Source organism: Galeopterus variegatus, unplaced genomic scaffold, assembly GCF_000696425.1.
Source record: "Galeopterus variegatus unplaced genomic scaffold, G_variegatus-3.0.2 Scaffold245, whole genome shotgun sequence".
NCBI classification, from domain to species: Eukaryota; Metazoa; Chordata; class Mammalia; order Dermoptera; family Cynocephalidae; genus Galeopterus; species Galeopterus variegatus.
The window spans coordinates 348,966-370,849 of record NW_007726356.1 but is presented as its reverse complement, the minus strand read 5'-3'; the positions used below and the strand labels follow the sequence as shown (position 1 = coordinate 370,849).

The 21,884-nt window shown below is 34.2% G+C and overlaps 1 protein-coding gene across 1 annotated transcript in view; it reads right to left on the bottom strand.

Moving 5' to 3' along the window:
* The window catches only part of LRBA (LPS-responsive vesicle trafficking, beach and anchor containing), a gene marked incomplete at its 5' end in the record, with an annotated part of 547,723 nt that overhangs the window by 182,748 nt on the left and 343,091 nt on the right, over positions 1-21,884 (bottom strand). Inside the window, one exon of the mRNA XM_008566486.1 lies at positions 8,768-8,883. Coding sequence (XP_008564708.1) covers positions 8,768-8,883 — 116 coding nt within the window. The remainder of the gene's footprint in view (positions 1-8,767; positions 8,884-21,884) is intronic.

Genomic DNA, 21,884 nt, shown 5'->3' with positions numbered 1-21,884 from the left:
TTTTTTTATTGGGTTGTTTGTTTTTTTCTTGTAAAGTTGTTTGAGTTCCTTGTATATTCTGGATATTAATCCTTTGTCAGATGTATATTTTGCGAATATTTTCTCCCACTCTGTTGGTTGTCTTTTAGCTCTGTTAATTGTTTCTTTTGCTGTGCAGAAGCTTTTTAGTTTGATACAATCCCATTTGTTTATTTTAACTTTGGTTGCCCGTGCTTTTGGGGTTGTATTCATGAAGTCTGTGTCCAGCCCTATTTGCTGTAGTGTTTCCACCACTTCTATTTAATATAGTGCTGGAAGTACTAGCCAGAGCAATCAGGCAAGAGAAAGAAATAAAGGGAATCCAGACTGGAAAAGATGAGGTCAAACTGTCTCTATTTGCAGATGACATGACACTATATATAGAAAAACCTAAAGACTCTATCAAAAAACTCCTAGAGCTGGTTAATAACTTCAGTAATGTTGCAGGATACAAAATAAATTCCCCCAAATCAGGTGCATTTATATACTCAAATAATGAACTAACACAAAGAGAAGTAAAGAAAATAAGCCTATTTACAATTGTCACACACACACAAAAAAATACCTGGGGATCAATTTAACCAAGGAGGTGAAAGATCTCTACAGTGAGAACTACAAACCACTACTGAAAGAAATTAAAGAAGACACATAAAAGACAGAAAGATATTCCATGGTCTTGGATTGGAAGAATTAACATTGTGAAAATAACTATACTACCTAAAGTGATCTACACATTCAATGCAATCTCCATCAAGATACCAATGACATTCTTCATAGAAATGGAAAAAACAATCTTAACTTTCATGTGGAACAACAAAAGACCCTGAATAATCAAAGCAATCCTGTGCAAAAAAAAATAAAGCCAGTGGCATAACACTGCCTGATTTCAAATTACACTACAAAGCTATTATAACCCAAAACAGCATGGTACTGGCATAAAAATTGACACTCAGATCAGTGGAGCGGAACTGAGAACCCAGAAATCACCCCTCAGGCTTACAGCCAAGTGATATTGGAAAAAGGCAATAAAAATGTACATTGGGAAAACACTGCTTCTTCAAAAAATGGTGCTGGCAAAATTGGATATCCATACGCAGATGAATGAAACTAGATATGCACTTCTTGCCATATACTAAAATCAACTCAAAATGGATAAAAGACTTAAGTATAAGACCTGAAACCTTAAAATTACTATGGGAAAATATGGCTGAAAACTTCAGGAATTAGGTCTGGGCAAAGATTTTATGAACATGAGCCCAAAAGCACAAGCAGCAAAAGAAAAAAATAAACAAATGGGACTACATCAATTAAAAAGCTTCTGCACAGCAAAGGAAACAATCAACAGAGTGAAACAACGACCTCAAGAGTGGGATAAAATATTTGCTAACTACGCATCCAAGAAGGGACTAATATCCATAATAAAGGAACTCAAGCAATTGCACAGTAAAAAAACAAATAACCCAATTAAATAATGGGCAAAGGAGCTGAATAGACATTTTTTCAAAGGAAGACATACAAATGACCAATAGGTACATGGAAAAATGCTCAACATCACTAGTCACCAGGGATATGCAAATTAAAATTACACTGAGATACCACCTCACCCCAGTTAGACTGGCTGTAATCAAAAAGATGGTGAATAACAAATGCTGACAAGGGTACAGAGAGAAGGGAACACTCCTGCACTGTTGGTGGGACTGTAAATTAGTACAACCACTATGGAAAACAGTATGGAGGTTCATCAAGCAACTACAGATAGATCTTCCATATAATCCAGCAATCCTACTTCTGGGTGTATACCCAGAGGAATGGAAATTATCATGTCAAAGGGATACCTGCACTCTCATGTTCATTGCAGCTCTGTTTACAATAGCCAAAATATAGAACCAACATAAATGTCCCTAAATGGATGACTGGATAAAGAAAATGTTGTATATACACACCATGGAATACTACCCCAACAAAAAAAAGAATGAAATTCTCTCATTTGCAACAACACGGAAGTGCCTGGAGAAACTTATGTTGAGTGAAAAAAGCAAAGTACAGAGGGATAAATACCTCATGTACTCACTCATAAGTGGGAGCTAAGTGACAAAGAAGGAAGGAAAGAAAGTCCACAGTGGTGCATTGGACTTGCAGAGGGTGAGAACATACCTTGGGACACAAAGTGGAGTGAGGGGAAAATGGGGAGAGGGAGGGAGGTGGCAGATAAATGGGTGGGGGACATATGGGGTACAAACACAGTATGTGGCAAGGTGCATGCTGTCAGTATGGATCTGGCCTTCACATCTTGGGCATGAGGGGTGACAATTAGCTTTGTATCTCATGAACACTCATAACCAATAAAAAAGAAAAATAATAATAATGTCCACCATGGATACACGAGAAAGAAGAAATTCCACTGGTAGAACACACAGGCAATGAGAAAGAGAATAAAACTATATCATACCATCTCAAAAGACACTGACAATTAGCAACAGTAAAAGAAAAGAATGAAAGATATTTAAAACAACTATACAAGAGCAATTAAATGACAGGAGTTAGATAATACCTTTCAATAACAACCCTCAACGAAAATGCATTGAACATCCCACCCAAAAGACATAGAATGGCTGGATGGATTAAAAAACTAGAACCAACTATATGCTGCCTATGAGAAACCCGTCTCACCTGTAGAGTCACACAGACTAATAGTGAAAGGATGGAAGAAGATATATCAAACAAATGGAAACCCAAAACGAGCAGGAGTAGCTATTCAATTGATCAGATAAAACAGACTTTAAAGACTATAAAAAGAGACAAAGAAGGGTTTACGTAACAATAAAGGGATCTATCCATTAAGAAAACATAACAATCATAAATATATATGCACCCAACATTGGTGCACCCAGACATATAAAGCGAACATTATTACACCTAATGAGACAGATAGATCCCAATACAATAATAGTTCGGGACCTGAACACCCCTCTCAGCAATGGACAAATCATGTAGGCAACAAATGAACAGAGAATCACAGGATGTAAACTATACTTTAAACCAATTAGACTTGGTGGACATATACAGAACATTTCACCCTACAACTAGAGAATACACATTCTTCTTATCAGCACATGGAACATTCTCCAAGACAGACCAAGTATCTTCTCAGACCACAATGGATTAAAACTAGAAATTGACAATAAGTGAAATTTTGGAAACCATACAAACACATAGAAATTAAACAACATGAATGACCTGAATGACCTACAGATCAAAGAAGATATTGAGAGAAAATCAAAAATTCATGAAACTAATGATAATAATGACACATCACACCAAAACCTCTGGGATAGTGCAAATGCAGTACTAAGAGGGAAGTTTACTGCAATAAACACTTACATAAAAAGAATACAAGGATTTCAAAAAAACAACCTAACATTACACCTCAAAGAACTAGAAAAACAAGAACAATCCAATTGCTAAGTTAGCAGATGGAAAGAAATAAAATCACAGCAGAACTAAATGAAACAGAGACCAAAAATACGACAGAAAAGATCAATGAAACAAAAAGTTGGTTTTTTGAGAAGATAAATAAAATAGATAAACCATTAGCCAGACTAACTGAAAAAAAAGGGAAGACCTAAAAAACAAAAAAACAGAAATGAAAAAGGAAACATCACAACTGATACCACAGAAACACAAAGAACCATTAGAAACTACAACGAACAACTATAAACCAACAAACTTGAAAATCTGGAGAAAATGAATAAATTTTTGGATACATACAAACTACCAAGACTGACCCAGGCAAGAATAGAAAACCAGAACAAACCAATAACAAGTAATGAGATTGAAGCAGTAATCAGCAGTCTCCCAACAAAGAAAAGCCTAGGACAGGATGGCCTTATAGCTGCATTCTTTTTTTTTTTTTTTTTTTTTTTTTTTTTTTTGTCTTTTTTTGTGACCGGCCACACCGCACTCAGCCAGTGAGCGAACCGGCCATCCCTATATAGGATCCGAACCCGCGGTGGGAGCGCTACTGCGCTCCCAGCACCGCACTCTCCCGAGTGCACCACGGGGTCGGCCGTTACTGCTGCATTCTACCAAACCTTTAAAAAGAAATTAATAGCAATTCTCTTCATACTATTCCAAAAAATTGAGACAGATGCCTTCTCCCACACTCAGTCTATGAAGCCAGCATCACCCTGATACAAAAATCAGACAAAGATACAGCAAAAAAAAAAGAAAAAAGAAAAAGAAAACTACAGGCCAATATCTCTGATGAACATAGATGCAAAAATCCTCAACAAAATATTAGCAATCATAACACACATCAAGAAAAAATTATACACCATGATCAAGTGGGAATCATCCCAGGGATGCAAAGATGGTTCAACAAACTCAAATCAATAAATTTGATACACACATCAACAAAATCAAGAACAAAAACCATATGATCATCTCAATAGATGCAAAAAAAGTACATGACAAAATTCAACATCCTTTCATGATAAAGACTCTCGACCAATCAGGTATAGAAGGAAGATAACTCAACACAATAAAAGCCATATATGACAAACCCAATGCCACTATCATTCTGAATGGGGAAAAGCTGAAAGCTTTCCTTTAAAATCAGGAAAAAGACAAAGATGCCTGCTCTCACCACTCCTATTTAACACAGTATTGGAAGTACTTGCCAGAGCAATCAGACAAGAGAGAGAAATAAAGGGCATCCAAATAGGAAAAGACAAAGTCAAATTGTCCCTGCTTGTACATAATATGATCCTGTATTAGAAAACCCTGAAGACTCTACCAAAAACCTCGAGCTGATAAACAAATTCAGTAATGTTTCAGGATACAAAAATCAATACACAAAAATCAATAGCTTTTTATATTCCAACAATGAACTAGAAGAAAAAGAAATCAAGAAACCAAGCCTATTTACAATAGTCACCAAAATAATAAAATACCTAGGAATCAATTTAACCAAGGTGGTGAAAGATCTCTACAATGAGAATTACAAATCACTGCTGAAGGAAATGAAAGAAGACACCAAAAGATGGAAAGACAGTCCTTGTTCATGGATTGAAAGAATTCATGCAGTGAAAATGTCCATATTGCCCAATGCTATCTACAGATTCAATGCAATACCCATCAAAATACCAGTGACATTCTTCATAGAAATAGAAAAAAACAATCCTAACATTCATATAGTATGACAAAAGACCCCAAATAGCCAAAGTAATCCTGACCAGAAAAAAAATAAAGTTGGAAGCATTACACTTCCTAGCTTTGAATTATATTACAAAGCTATAGTAACCAAAACAGCACGATAGTGGCATAAAAACACTTGGACCTATGGAACAGGATAGAGAACCTAGAAATCAACCCATGTATTTATAGCCAACTGACCTTCAACAAGGGCACCAAGAACTTAAAATGGGGAAAGGAGAGCCTCTTCAATACATGGTGCTGGGAAAACTGGATATCCATAAGTAAAAGAATGAAACTAGACCTGTACCTCTTGCCATCTACCAAAATCAACTCAAAATGGATTACAGACTTAAATATAAGACTGGAAGTTTTAAAACTCCTGGAAGAAAACATACGGGAAACACTCCAGGATGTAGGGCTGGGCAAAGACTTTATGAATAAGACCCCGAAAACATCAGCAACAAAAGAAAAAATAAACAAATGGGATTACATCAAACAAAAAAGCTTCTGCACAGCAAAAGAAACAGGTAACAGAACAGAAACACAGCCTACAGAATGGGAGATAATATTCACACACTATGCATCCAGCAAGGGATTAATATCCAGAATACACGAGGAACTCAAACAACTTAACAGTTAAAAAAAAAAAACAAAACCCAAAATCCAATTAAAAACTGGGCAAAGGGGCCCGCCCCGTGGCGCACTCGGGTGAGTGCGGCGCTGGGAAGTGCAGCAGCGCTCCCGCCGCGGGTTCGGATCCTATACAGGAATGGCTGGTGCACTCAGGCTGAGCGTGGTGTGGCCGGTCTCAAAAAAGACCAAAAAACAACAACAACAACAACAACAAAAACTGGGCAAAGGAGCTGAATAGACACCTCTCAAAGGAGGACATACAAATGGCCAACAGACATATGAAGAAACGCTCAACATCACTAATCATCAGGGAAATGAAAATCAAAACCACTGTAAGATACCATCTCACCCCAGTTATACTAGCTATTATCAAAATGACAGAGAATAACAAATGCAGGTGAGGATATGGAGAAAGGGGAACCCTTCTGCACTGTTGGTGAGACTGTATATTAGTACAGCCATTATAGAGAACAGTATGGAGTTCCTTAAACAACTACAGATAGAACCAATCATGCAATCCAGAAATCCCACTATGGGGTATATACCCAAAGTAATGGAAATCTCTTGTTGAAGGGAAACCTGCATTCCCATGTTTATCACAGCCCTATTTACAATAGCCAGGCTATGGAACCAACCTTAATGTCCATTGATGGATGAATGGATAAGGAAAATGTGGTTTATATACACAATAGAATACTACTCAGCCATAAAAAAGAATGAAATTCTGCCACTCACAGCAACATAGATAAGCTTGGAGAAAACTATGTTAAATGAAACAACCCAGGCACAGAAAAAGAAATACTGCATGTCTTTACTCATAAGTGGGAGCTTAATAAATAAATAAACAATGGCAGGGGGGTGGAGAAAGAAAGAAAGAACTATCACAATAATACGCAGAACTTTTGGAAACAGAACAGAACCATGGATACTAGAAGTAGAAAGCAGGAGGAGGAAGAGAGGAGGGAAAGGGGCATTAATGAGCAATTAATGAGAAATCAGTTAATGGAAACAAAAAATGATTACACACTGTAATGATGAATAAGCTAACTATCCTGATTTGACCATGACATATTGTACACAACTACTGATATTCAACTTTGTACCCCACAAATATGTATAATCATTTATGCGTCAGTAAAAAAAAGAAAAAGAACCCCTATAAAGTAACCAGTAAATCCCCAAATGCCAAAACCAAAGACATCCTGTACTAATTTTTAATTTTCCCTTAATCTCTCTCATTTAACACAGGGGCAAACACACTTTTCTCTTTCCTCTTGCCTCTCAAGACATTTGATTTACCTCAATTTTCCTGCTACTCTATCTAGAAACTCTAGAATCAATCACTCATTCTTTTTGCCTTAACTCAAATTTCCTGCCCATACAGTAAACCATCATCTTTCCCTAAATCCAATTTCTGAATTCTTTTTCCATTAATGGCACCACCATTTCTCTAGTGATTTAGGCCAGAAGCTGGGAAGTCTTTTCTAACACTTTCTTCTCACTTAGCCCCTACATTCAGTCAGTGGCATATCAAATGGATCATGCCTTATAAATTCTTATGTTATTTGATCCTTCCTTTTTTCTTTTTTAATCCTTCCTTTGAATTCCCACTGTCACCCCTGTGATTAGGCCCTCATTACTTTTTATACATAATTGCTTCCTAACTTTGCTCTCTGTCCAGTCTCTCTCCACTGCAATTTATCTTACATACTGCCTCCAAGTTAATTTTTCATACAGTTCTAATATCACTTGTGAACTTAAAAACTTTCAAAAATTTCCCAACAAACTAATTCCTCGAATTGACAGAAAATCTTTCACGATATTTTTCCACACTAGCATTCTCATTTTTTCCTCACATCTTTACAAATCTATACTTTATGCACACGCACACATACATACATACATACATACACAAACTATACCATCAATTGTTCTCTAGGTACACCTTATATTTCCCCATCTTTGGATGTTCACTTATGCTTTCAACTTTACATGAAATAACTTCTAATTTCCCAACTACCTCCTCTGCTAGTCAAACTAATACCCCTCTTTACATGACCACTGAAATCTTTTCTTTTCTCCTTAGTCTCACCAATTGGATAAACATAATTTCCCTCTCTCTCTCTATCCTTTTAATCCCCATAGCACTTTGAATTTCTTTTACTGAATATATATCTCTTTGCTGTACAATCATGTAAATGCTCGCATTTGTACTTAAAATAATTTCTCTGAGAATAAGCAACATGTCTTATTCTCTTTATATCTCCCTTGTGCCTTGAATATGAACCATGTCAGCTTGTTGAATTGAATCTCAATGTCTCACAAATACATCGTTTTCTTTATTCTAGTTGTCACAAATGAAAAGTAATAACACATTTCTACTCTGTAGAAATGTACTTTCTTTCAAAGTAAGCAGTTTCAATGGGTGATTTTCAATGACATTACATGATTACAGACCTTGTACTGGGTCATTTGGTCTTTAGGTTTTCATACATGGGTCATAATATAAATATTTCTTTACTTAATATTTTATCCAAAGTTTTCTTTTTTCTATTTTGTATTTCATTGTTTCATAATATAACATATTTCTAAGTTGTTAATGGGTTCTTAAGATTTTACATGCTTCTTCATTCCTACTATTCTATAATGAGTCCAATCTTACTATATTAAATATCTGCAAATTCTCATTTTCTCCTTCCTTGGAATAAAGTTTTTATACCAATTTTTTATTTCTTGCTAGTAGCCCACTTTTCATATACAAAATTTGAAACTATTATTAAACTACTTTTGATAACGTATTCTGGGAGTAATAATGGCAATAAAAATAAGCTACTTATATACCAGTACTCAAAATAATATAACCATATCACAATTAATAATTTATTGCTTGAAATAAGTCAATGTGTGCACTTAAGATTACCTGCTATTGTGTTGAGAAACATCAGGTACTCAAAATTTGAAATTTCTCTGTGTTGCCATCTCTGGGTCATATTAGAAGCTTTAAAAAGTTGACGAGGACTAGCTAATGAAATATGCCTGCAAAAAAAAAAAAAAAAAGTTTAACGTAGAATCAACTTAACTTCAGATTAATCATATATCACAATAATAAATCATGAATCATTTTTGCTTATTTATTCATAATGACACCTATAATTCTGAAAAGCTCTATTCATGTTAGATTAATGAATACTAGAGATGTTTCAATTTACAATTGATGGTTAAACAACCAATTAGGACTAGCCAGAGATCTATTTTACATGTTCTATTCATTAAGGTAAGCTGTCATGACAATGCCATTATAATTTCTAGGTTCCATAAAGTTTGATCAATAACAGTATGGTTAATAATTCATTGGTTTACTGATATAAAAAGAAAGAATTATAGTAACTACAAAATGCACAGAAAAGTATATTCACATGTCTTTATCAGTTTTAATGGTCATCTCTTAAAGACAACACATTTGTACATTATAAATTTAAATATTATATTTGCATACTTTTTATAACAAGAAGAAAGGGGATTCTAAACTATTGAGGTATCTACTCATGGGGTGGCATAAAGGTAAGAAAAACTATTGACATTTTTTGATACAGCTTAATAGAATGCCAAATATTCTATGTTCTCCTAACGAAATGTAAATACATTAAGACAGATACAACTGACCAATACTAAGGAAAAGTGGGAAATAGGTAGCAGGATTAGTTATTACATTCAAAGCCTAGAGTCTCAGAGCAGTTTGCTGTCACAGTTCTTCCTACCACAAAGGACAAGGTAATGTTTTTCTTTTTAAGGTTTAATAAGTTATAATTAACATACCATAAATTTATTCATTGTAAGTGTACAATTCAACAAGTTTTTCTTAAAAAAAAGAAAATTTCTAGAGTTGTGCAGTTATCACCACAATCTACTTTAGAATATTCTCATCACCACAAAAACTTGCCTTGTGCCTATTTACAGTTAATCTCATGCCTATCCCCAGCTCCAGGCAACTACCGATCTACTCTATGTCTATATAAACCTGGCTTTTCTGGACATTTCACATAAGTGGAATCACACAGTGTCAGGCTTCTTTCACTAACCATAACGTTTTTGAGGTTCATCAGTATAGAAGCATGTATCAATAGTCCATTCCTTTCTATTGCTGAATAGTATTCCATTATATGAATATAGTATATACCATATTTTTCTAATCTAGTTGATGGATATTTAAATTGTTTCCAGTTTTTGGCTATTATGTTATTATAGCCATTTTAGTGAGTGTGAGATGGTATCACATTATAGTTTTAATGTACATTAATGAGCATCTCTTCATGTGCTTATTAATCATCTGTTTATCTTCACTGTTGAAATGACTATTCAAATCTTTTCCTCCATTAATTGAGTTGTGTTATATTATTGAGTTGTAAGAGTTCTTTATACACTCTGGACACAAATCTGAGGTGGTTAATTTTATGTGTCAATTTAACTGGGTTAAGTGATACACAGATAGCTGGTAAAACGCTATTTCTGCGTATGTCTGTGATGGTGCTTCCAGAGAGATTAGCATTTGAATCCATAGGCTTAGTAAAGCAGACTACCCTCCCCAGTGTGGGTGGGCATCATCCAATCCACTGAGGACTGAAGAGAACAAAAAGGAGGAAAGGTGAATTGCCTCTTCTCTTTGAGCTGGGACATTCATCTTTTCCTGCCCTTGGACCGTAGATCTCCTGGTGCTCTGTCCTTTGATCCTCCCTCCAACCCCCACTCTCAAGCCTTCCAGCCTTGAGTTTGGCCATCAGCTCCACTGATCTTAGACCTAGAACTGAACTACACCACGGCTTTCCTGGGTCTCCAGTGTACAGATGGCATATCATGGGATTTCTATGCCTCCATGATCACGTGAGCAATTCCCATAATAAATCTTCTCTTACATGTCTATACACATCCTATTGATTCTAATTCTCTGGAGAACCTTGACTAATACAAAGTGTTTTATCAGATATATGATATACAAATATTTTCTCAGTCTGTGGCTTATTTGCTTATTTACACAGAGGTATAACTTTGAAGCACAAAAGTTTTAAATTTTGATTAAGTCCAATTTCTCAATTTTTTTAATAGATTATGCTTTTGAAGTCATATCTGAGAAGTGTTTGCCTATCCCAACTTCACAGTCTTTCTCTTATGTTTTCTTTTAGACATTTTATAGTTTTAGGTCTTACATATAGGTCTGTGACATATTTTTAGTTAATTTTTACGAATAGCATGTGGTAAGCATCCAAGTTTCCTTGCGTGTGAATATCCAATTGTCTCAGTACCATTTGTTTAAAGATTATCTCTCTTCTTCATTGAATTGTGTTGGCACCTCTGTCGAGAAACAACTGACCATAACTGTAAAAGTTTATTTCTGTATTCTCAGTTCTATTCCATTGATGTATATGCCTCTCCGTATACAAATACCATATTGTCTTGATTACTGTAGCTTTATAGTAAGTTTTGAAATATGATAGTGTAAGTCCTCTAATTTTGTTCTTCATTTTCAAAACTGTTTTGGCTATTCCAGATCCACTGCATTTTACCTTCTCAATTCTCCAAAAAGGTCTGATGGAATTTTGATAGAGATTACAGTGAATTTAAAAATTTGGGGAGAATTGCCAACTTAATCATACTGAATTTTCTGATCCATGAACATGGAATATCTCCATTTACTGATTTTTTTTTTCATTTCTCTTAGAAATGCTTTATAGTTTTCATAGTACAAAATCTTACACTTCTTTTGTGATTTGTGAATGAAGACTTTCAAAAATTCCTTCAAAATCAGGATGCCTTTTATTTCTCTCTCCTTTCCTCCCTCCCTCTCTTCCTTTCTTACAGCACAGGCTGAAATATTCAATGTAATGCTGAATAGAAGTGGTGAGAATGGTGGGCATTTTTACCTTCCTGTATTTGGAGGAAAGCATCCAGTTTTTCAACATTCAGTATGATGTATGCAATAGGTTTTTTTGGTAGATGGTTTTTTAATCAGTTTGTGGAAATTCCCTTCCATTTGTAGTCAGCTGAGTTTTAAATCATGAATGTGTGTTGGATTTTGTCAAATACTTTTTCTATTGAGATGTATCTATTGAGATGATCGTGTGGTTTTTGTCCTTTATTCTATTAAGCTGGTGCAAAAAATACATTTTTTCAGATTTAAAACAATCTGCATTCCTGTGATAAAACCCACAAAGCCATTTTATAATCGTTTTCATACATTGCTAAATTTGATTAGCTAAATTTTTAAAAAGATTTTTGTATCTGTGTTCATGAGGAAAATTGGCCTTTTTTTTTTTTTTTTTCTTGTTTGTTTCCAAGATGGGGATGTCTGTGTGGCATTGGTAGTTGGGTAATATTTGGCCTCAGAGAATGAGTTGGGAAGTATTCTTTCCTCCTCTCTCTTCTAGATGAGTTTGTGAAGGACTGATGTAATTCCTACTTTAAGTATTTAATAGGATTCACTAGTAAAGCCACCTGGGCCTGGGCTTTTCTTTATTAGGAGATTTTTAAATTAATAATTCAATTTCTTTACGTATTTAGAAGTCTATTCAGATTTTCAGTTTCTTCTTGACCCAGGTTTGGTAATTGTGTTTTTCTAGGGTTTTGTTCATATCATCTAAGTTGTCTAATTTGTTGGCATAAAGTTGCTTATAATATTCCTTTCTAATCCTTTTAATTTCTATATGGTCTGTAGTGATGCCCCTACTTTCATTTCTGATTTTGGTAATTTATGTCATCTCTATTTTTTTCACAGTTAGGCTAGTTAAAGTCTGTCAATTTTACTGATCTTTTCAAAGAATCAACTTTTGTTTCACTGATCTTCTATACTGTTTTTTGTTTGTTTCATTGGTTTTTCCTATATCTTCATTATGCATTTTTTCTACTTTATTTGCTTGGTTCTCTTTTCTATTTCCTAAAGGTGGAAACTTAGATTGTTAATTTGAGACATTTCTATATTTCAGATATAGATGTTTAAAGCTATAAATTTTCCCCTTACACTACTTTAGCTGTATCCCATTAATTTTGATATGTTATGGCTCTGCTGAATATAGGCAACCAAATCACTATGCCTCTCAGTCCATAAGAAGACAATACTGGCCACCTCATACAAAGCAACCCATCTCCACTCCAGTAATCACTATTATAACACCCTAATTATATGTTTCCTGTCACTTATCAAAGGTATTTAGTTCACATATTTCTTTAAACATGTATGGACAAGATTATATCTATCTTGTACACTGCCGGCTGCCTGACACATTGAAGTGCTGAAAAATCTATTTAAGAGACTGATTAATGAGTTAAGACTTTTACTTTTCCTTAATTATGGGAAAACATTACAAAGAGCTCCCAGATATGATAACTCATACTACGTGATGAATAAAACTCTTCTAAAATAAAAGGCAATGAGTAGAAGAAGACTTTTTCATTATAAGAAACTCTATTATGCTCTTCTGAGCTGCTGCTTCTTGAACCTTGATATTCCTCGTTATATTATAAAAATTATCTACTCAAAGCCATCACTGGCATTGTAAAGCAAATATTGCTTATAATCCAGAAGAGCCACTTTATTTGCCCTGTTTACATAAAAGTTGTGACCTGTGGTAGTTTTGAAATGTATCCACAAGAGGGAGAGCTTAATTCCCCTCTCCTGGAGCCTGGGCTGTGTCTAGTGACTTACATGTAACAAATACAACGTTGGAGAAATGATGGAATGTGACTGTCAAGGGTTATATAAAGATATTGGAGCTTCTGCCTCATTCTCTCTTGGATCTCCTGCTTTGCAGGAAGCCAGCTGCCTTGTCATATAGATACTCAAGTAGCAGATGGAGAGACTGACTCGGTGAGGAACTGAGGCCTACTACTGCTAAGAGCATGTGAGTTATTCATCTTGGAAAGTTCTCCAGCCTCAAGCTGACTATAGCTTCTACTAACATCTTGACTACATTCTATTTCAACTGCATTTGTAATAAGATATTACCTTAAAAATTTGAAATGAACATTAATCAAACAGCTCAAATCAATACAAAATTAGGTATGCTAAAAGTAAACTGTAACTTTCCACTGCTAATACATTTCAATCAATAGAAAAATCCCAGTGTTCACTCTCTTCCCAGTCCTTAAATTAGTTAACTAAGTTGTATTGATAGTGAATCAATACCTACTAGGAAAGGAAATAATTAGTGATGGTGCTATTTAAATATAGCCAATTGACCAGCACATAGTAAAGAAAAGCATACCCCTACACTCACCCAATTCCCTATACCATGAGAAATTCTTTCACATTTTAACATTCCTCTCAGATACTTATTGGGTTACTTGGAACAACATTAATACTAGTTATTAGGTCTATAGGTATACACAAAATTAATATTTGAACTCTAATTTGCCAAAAGTTAAAGATACAAGTTTTAATTAAATATAGTTACAAAATCCTTAATATAGATTTTATAATTATATCAAAGAAAAACATTATAACATATATGATGTAAGAAAGCAAAATCTAATCATTTTATCAAAGTGATAAAAAATTTTAATCTGATATATCATACAATTAAGTAATAATACATATTAAAATGAGTATGTAATAAATACTTTTGTAACTTATGTATCTTAAATATGCTTATAAAGCTTATTGTTTTTAATGATCTTGATTGGGATATAATTTAATATAATATTTACCAAACTTATGTGTACAATTTGATGAGGTTTAATATACATATTTCTTTAACCAACATCACAATCAAGATACACTCTAAAAGGGCCCTAGTATCCTTTTGCAGCTATTTTCCTTGCCCCAACTCCTGACCCCTGGCAATCAATGATTTGCTTCCTGTCACTACGTAGTTTTGCTTTTTCAGTAATTTCATTTAAATGAAACCATAGCCCATGGCTGTGATGTATGTAGCCCACAATGAGTTAAGTCCTTTTACTTAGCACAACATTTTTCAGATTTCACCCATGTTGTTGCATGTATCAGTAGTCAGTTCCTTTTTATTTCTGAATAATATTCCGTTGTATGGATGTACTACAATCTGTTTATCCATTAACAGCTGATGGACATCAGAAATGTTTCCAGTTTGGGACTGGAATAAAACTGCTATTAATATTTGCTTAAAAGTGAATGTGTGTATGTATATTTTCAATACTCTTGGTAAACATCTAGGACTCAAATTGGTAGGATATGCATTAAGTGTATAAGGGGATACATCAAAAAGTTTGTGGAAAAAAAACCAAGGTAAAGGGTACGAATCCCCTCAAAGGGCAGCCACCCAAAAAAAAGGAATGAAAAAACAAACGTTCATAGAAATACAGAATTAAAAGACAATACGAGGGCCGGCCCCATGGCTCACTCGGGAGAGTGCAGCGCTGGTAGCGCCGAGGCCGCAGGTTCGGATCCTATATAGGGACGGCCGGTGCGCTCACTGGCTGAGCGTGGGGTGGATAACACTGTGCCGAGGGTTGCGATCCCTTTACCAGTCAGGGGGAAAAAAAAAAAAAAAAAGATAATATGAATTTTTCCGCGAACTTTGTGAAGTACCCTCGTACTTAACTTTATGAAAAAAGTGGCAAATTGTTTTCCAAAGTGACTGTACTAATTTGTGTTCCTACTACCTTAGTTTTAGAGTTCCTAAATTATATATCTTTATTAACGTTATCATTCTTTGTCTTTTTCTGTTTTTAAAAATGAGATTTATGAAGAATAATTTACATAGAATAGAATTCATTCTTTTAGGTGTACAATATAATGAGTTGTGTTACACCACAGCAACCAAGGTGTGGATTATTTCCATGATCCCAAAAGATTCCCTCATATCCTCCTTTGTACTCAATTCCCCACTTCATCCACAGCTCCTAGCAACCACTGCTCTATTTTCTGTCCCTATAAGTTTTGCTTTTTCCAAAACGTCATATCAATGAAATCATAGTCTTTTGTATTGGCTTCATTCACCTAAGACAATATTTTTCAAATGCATCCAGGATGTTGCGTGCATCAGTAATTCATTCCTTTTTATTGTTAAGTAGTATATTATATTATATGGATATATCACAGTTTGTCCATTCACCACTTGATAGCCATCTTAGCTATTTCCAGATTTTTTGTGATTTATAAGTACACCTGCTGTAAACACTCATGAACAGATCATTGCATGAACATATATTTTCATTCCTCTAGCATTGAAGCCTTCGAGTAAGACTGCCAGGCTATATGTTAAGTGTATGGTTAATTTTATATAAAACTGCCAAACTATTTACAAAAATAACAGACCACTTTACTGTCCCATCAGCACCACCTGAAGTTCCAGTTTCCCTGCATCCTCATTAACTCTTGATATTGTCAGTTTTTTAAAACTCATTCTAATAGGTGTGCCACGAGATCACACCACAGCTTTAACTGCATTTCTAAGATGACTAATGATGTTCAGTGTCTTTTCATGTGTTTATTTGGGATCTGTATCTCTTCTTTGTTGAGGTATTTGTTCAGATCATCCACCTAACTTTTGCAACCAGGTTATTTGTCTTGTTATTGAGTGTAAGACTTTCCTGTATATCCTGGATATAAGTCCTTTATCACACATAAGTTAGGCAAGTATTTTAACACAGTCTGTGGCATATCTTTTCATTTGCTTTCAAAGCAAATATTTTTAATTTTGATGAAGGCCAATTAATGAATTTTTTCAGTCTAATCTAAGAAATATTTACCTAATTTAAGGTCACAAGGATTTTTCTCCTTTGTTTTCATTACGAAGTTTTAGTTTTAGCACTTATGTTTAGGTCTGTGTTACATTTTTTTCTGTTACATTTTGAGTTAATTCATATGTAAAACAAGCCATGAGGTTCTTTTTCTTTCTGGATATGGATATTCAATTGTTCCTCACCATTTGTTGAAAAAACTATCTTTCCCCATGGACATATCTTGACATCTTTGTCAAAAAATCAAATTGATCATACATGTATGGATCTATTTCTGGACAGTATTGTATTCCATTGATTTATTCGTCTATCCTTACATGAATACCAAGCTATCTTAATTAATATAACTTTATATTAAGTCTTGAAATCAGAGAGTAAAAGTTCTCCAACTTTGCTTTTCTTTTTCAATATTGTTTTAGCTATTCTGGATATCTGCATTTCCACTTGAATTTCAGAATCATATTTTTAATATCAAAAAAAAAAAAAAAAAAAAAAAGCCTGCTATGATTTTAGATAGCTTTGCTTTAAACCTATAGATCAATTTTGGAGAGAACTGACATCTTAATAATATTGATTCTCCCAATCCATGAGCATAGTATAGTACAAATTTCAATTTTTAGGTTTTAATTTCCCTAAACAGTTTAATAGTTTGCAATGAGTAAGTCTTAAAAATACATTTTCAAATTTATCCATAGGTATTTAATTTTTTGATACTATTTAAACAGTACTTTAAATTTCAATTTGCAATTGTCCATTGCTAGTATACAAAAATAGAGTTTTGTATATTGACCTGTATGCTATGAACATCTGATTTATTAGTTCCAGTAGCATTTTCTTTTTTTTAGAGTCTCTGAAAATTTCGAAATGAACAGTCATGTGTGTATACTAATAAGGACAGTTTTATTTCCTCTTTTCCAATCAACAGGATGGTGTGTAGTTTGCTTTTTTTGTAATGCCTTTGTCTATATTTGGTATCCAGGTAATGCTGTTCTCATAGAATGTCTTTGGTGATTTAACCTTCTTTTCTATTTCCTGGAAGAGTTTATATAGAAATGGCATTATCTGTTCATTAAACATTTGATAGAATTTGCCAATAAAGCTATCTGAATGTAGTGGATTAAAGTATGTCCCCCCTAATTCACTAAAGCTTAAATTGTATCCCCCAAGTTTTATATATTATAAACTTGATCCCCACTGTGACTTTTAAGAGGGTAGGAAATCCTTTTATGGTAATCAAAAGGTGGAGCCTTGAAGAGGTGATTGGATTATAGGACCCTATAGTAGTGAATGTATTAAAAATGGTGGTCAGGAGTATGGTTCTGAGGGCTTTAAAAGAAAAGGGGAGTCAGTCTGTCTCTGTCTCTCTCTGATCTCTGCTTCCACCATCTTGCAACGTGAGACCCCTGGGCCACTGTCACTGCCACCAGATGGACTTTGGACCTCCCAGACTCAGAAATTGTCAGGAAGTAAATTTCTTTTTCTTATTATTTACCCAGTCCCAGGTATTTGGTTACAAGCGACAGAAACAGACTAATACACTGAGCCAGGAATTTTTCTGAGGGAAAGTCTTTTACTACAAATTCAATTTCCTTTTAGAGCTATTAATCATTTCATCATTAGTGAGATTTGATAGTTTGTCTTTCAAGAAATCTGTCCATTTTAGCTAAGAAGTCTAATTTACCAGCATAAATTTGTTCATAACATTTTATTTTCCTTTTCATATCTGTAGGATCTGTAATGATGTCCTGTCTTTCATTCTTGATATTGGTAATTTGTGTCTTCTTTCTTTTTCTTCATAAGTATTGGCTACATATTTATTAATCTTATCAAAGAAAAAGCCTATCATTGTATTGATTTTTCTCTATTGCTTTCCTTTGCATTGATTTTTGTGCCCTTATCTTTGTTATTTTCTTTCTTCAGTTTACTTTGGCTTATATTTGTTCCTTTTTCTAGTTTCTTCACATAGAAGCTCAGATCATTGATTTTAGACAATAATCCTCTTTCTCCCCTACCCCTCCCTCTCCCTTTTTAAGTAAAATCATTTAATGCTACAACTTTTACATTAGGCACTTCTTTACCTTCATGTTAAAAAGTTTTATAGGTCGTGTTCTTGTTTTCATCTAATACAAAGTATCCCTTATAATTTCATCTTTGGCCCATTCTTTATGTAGAAGTGTGTTAATTTCCAAATATTTAGGGATATTTCCAGATATCTTTCGATAACTAATTTCTGGTTAATTCTATTAAGATCAGAGATTTCAATCCTTTTAAATCCATTGAGACCTGTCTAAGTGCTCAGAACATGGTCAATCTGACAAATGTTCTATGTACACTTAAAATGAATGTATATTGTGAAGTTGGCTGGAATGTTTTATATATGTGATATAGGTCAAGTTGGCTGATAATACTGTTCCAGTCTTCGGTATACTTAGTGATTCTTTGTGTACCTGTTCTCTCAGTTACTGACAAAACAGGAAGAAGTTGTCTATATTTCATTCCAGTTCTATCCATTTTTGTTTCATAAATTTTGAATCTCTGCTATTAGATGTATATACATTGAGGATCACCTTCTTGATGAATTATCATAATGACATGTCACTCTTTTCTTTAATATTCTTCTTTGTTTGGTAATTGTTATGTGTTGAATTGTGTCTCCCCAAAATTCATATTTTGGGAGTCCTAACCCCCAGTACCTCTGAACATAGTGTTATTTAGAGATACGGTACTTAGAGAGGTAACTAATTTAAAATAAAGTCATTAGTGTGAGCCCTAATCCAAAACCATTGGTGTTCTTATAAAAAGGGGAAATTTGGACTCAGAGACACATATAGAGGGAAGACAATGTGAAAAGACAAAGCGAGAAGACAGCTAGCTACAAGCCAAGGAGAAAGGCCTGGAACAAATCCTTCCTTCATGGCCCTCAGAATGAACCAATACTGCTGAAACCTTGATTTTGGACTTCTGACCTCCAGAATTGTGAGATAATACATTTCCATTATTTAAGCCACCTAGTTTGTGGTACATTATTCTGACAACCCTAGAAAACTGTCATAATACATAACACAGTAATGATATAACCACTTCAGCTTTTTTTTTTTTCTAAAGTAGTGTTTGCATGGTATATCTTTTTCTCTCCTTTCACCTTTAACCTATGCATGTTTTTATATATAAAGTGTGTTTCTTGGTTGCCAGCGACTAGGATTTGAGGGAAATGGGGAGATATTGATCAAACGGTACAAACATTTAGTTATAAGATAAATGAGCTCTGGGGAACTAATGTACATCATGGTGACTATAGTTCATAATATTGAATTGTATACTTAAAATTTGCTGAGAGTAGATTTTTAGTGTTCTCTCCACACACAAAAAAGGTAACTATGTGAGGTGATAAACATGTTAATTAACTTGACAGCAGAAATCACTTCTCAATGTATATGTGTATCAAATTATTACATTGTATACCTTAAATATACACAATTTTAACTTGTCAATTATATCTCAATTTAGCTGGAAAAAAATTACCTACCGAAAAAGAAGTGGGTTTCTTGTAGGCAGCATATAACTGAGTCTTGCTTTTTTTTAATCCAATTTGATTTTCTCTTCCTTTAAATTGTATTGTTTAGACAACTAGTATTCCAAAGTAGCAGAATATTTTCATTATATTATTTCATAAATATGACCCTGATCATAAAATTTTAACTAAAAGATATAATATATAATAATTTTACTACATCATATGCTATAATAATGAAAGTTGGAAATAAAGCAAATCTTTACCAATGAGGGGAATTAATTATGGCATATTCATATTTCAGACTATTAGCAGCCAATAAAAATTATGGGCTTTTTTTTCTTCTATACATTGTAGAATGGCTAAATCAAGCTAATGAGCATATGCATTACTTCAAATACTTATTTTTTTTGTAGTAAGCACATTTAAAATCTACCCTCAGCAACTTTCCCATACAAGTACTAACCAGGCCCAACCCTGCTCAGCTTCCGAGATCAGGTAGGACTAGGCACGCTTAGGGGTGGTATGGCCGCAGACTCTCAGCAATTTTCAAGAATACAATACATTATTATTAACTATAGTCACCATGTTGTACAATACTCTCGAACTTATTTCTTCTATCTAACTGAAATCCTGTATCCTTTGACCAACATCTCCCCAACACACCCCTCTTCCCCAGCCCCTGGTAACCATCATTCTACTTTCTACTTCTGTAAGTTCAGCATTTTTAGATTCCACATATAAGAGAGATCATGCAGTATTGATCTTTCTGTGTCTGTCTTATTTCACGTAACATAATGTCCTGCAGGTTCATCCATATTGTTGCAAATAACAGGATTTCCTTCTTTTATTAAAGCTGAATAGTGTTCCATTGTGTATATATACCACATTTTCTTTATCCATTCATCTGTTGATGAACACTTAGGTTGATTCCACATCTAGGCTATTGTGCAATGAACAAGGGAGTACAATTATCTCTTCAACATTTCCATTAGATATATACCCAGTAGTGATTGCTGGATCTTATGGTAGTTCTGCCTTTAATATTTTGAGGAGCTACCATACTGTTTCCTATAATGGCTGTACTAACTTCCATTCTGTCCAATGTGCAAGGGTTCCCTTTTTTCTACATCTTCTCCAACACTTGTTATCTTCTGTATTTCTAATAAAGGCTATCCTAACAAGTGTGAGGTGAAATATCATAGTGGTTTTAATTTGAATTTCTCTGATGATTGATGTTGAGTATTTTTTCATATGCCTTTTGGCCATTTGTTGTCTTCTCCTGAGAAATGTCTATTCAGATCCTTTGCCCATTTTTTAACTGGGTTATTTGTTTTCTTACTACTGAGTTGATTTAGTTCCTTATATATTTTGGATATTAACCTGTTATCAGATACATGGTTAGCAAATATTTTCTCCCATTCCATAGGTTGTCTCTTTACTCTAATTGTTTCCTTGGCTGTGCAGAAGGTTTTTAGTTTGACGTTATCCCATTTGTCTATTTTTGCTTTTGCTACCTGTGCTTTTAGGTTCATAGCCAAGAAACCACTGCCCAGACCAATGTCATGAAGGTTTTCCCCTATATTTTCTTCTAGAAGTTTTATAGTTTCAGGTCTTACATTTAAGTCTTTAATCCATTTTGAGTTGATTTTTGTATATGGTGTGAGATAAGGGTCTAATTTCATTCTTCTGCATGTGGATATCCAGTTGCCCCAACACCATCTATTAAAGACACTGTCCTTTCCCCATTGTGTGTTCTTGGCACCTCTGTCAAAAATCAACTGACATAAATGCACTGATTTATTTCTGGTTCTCTAGT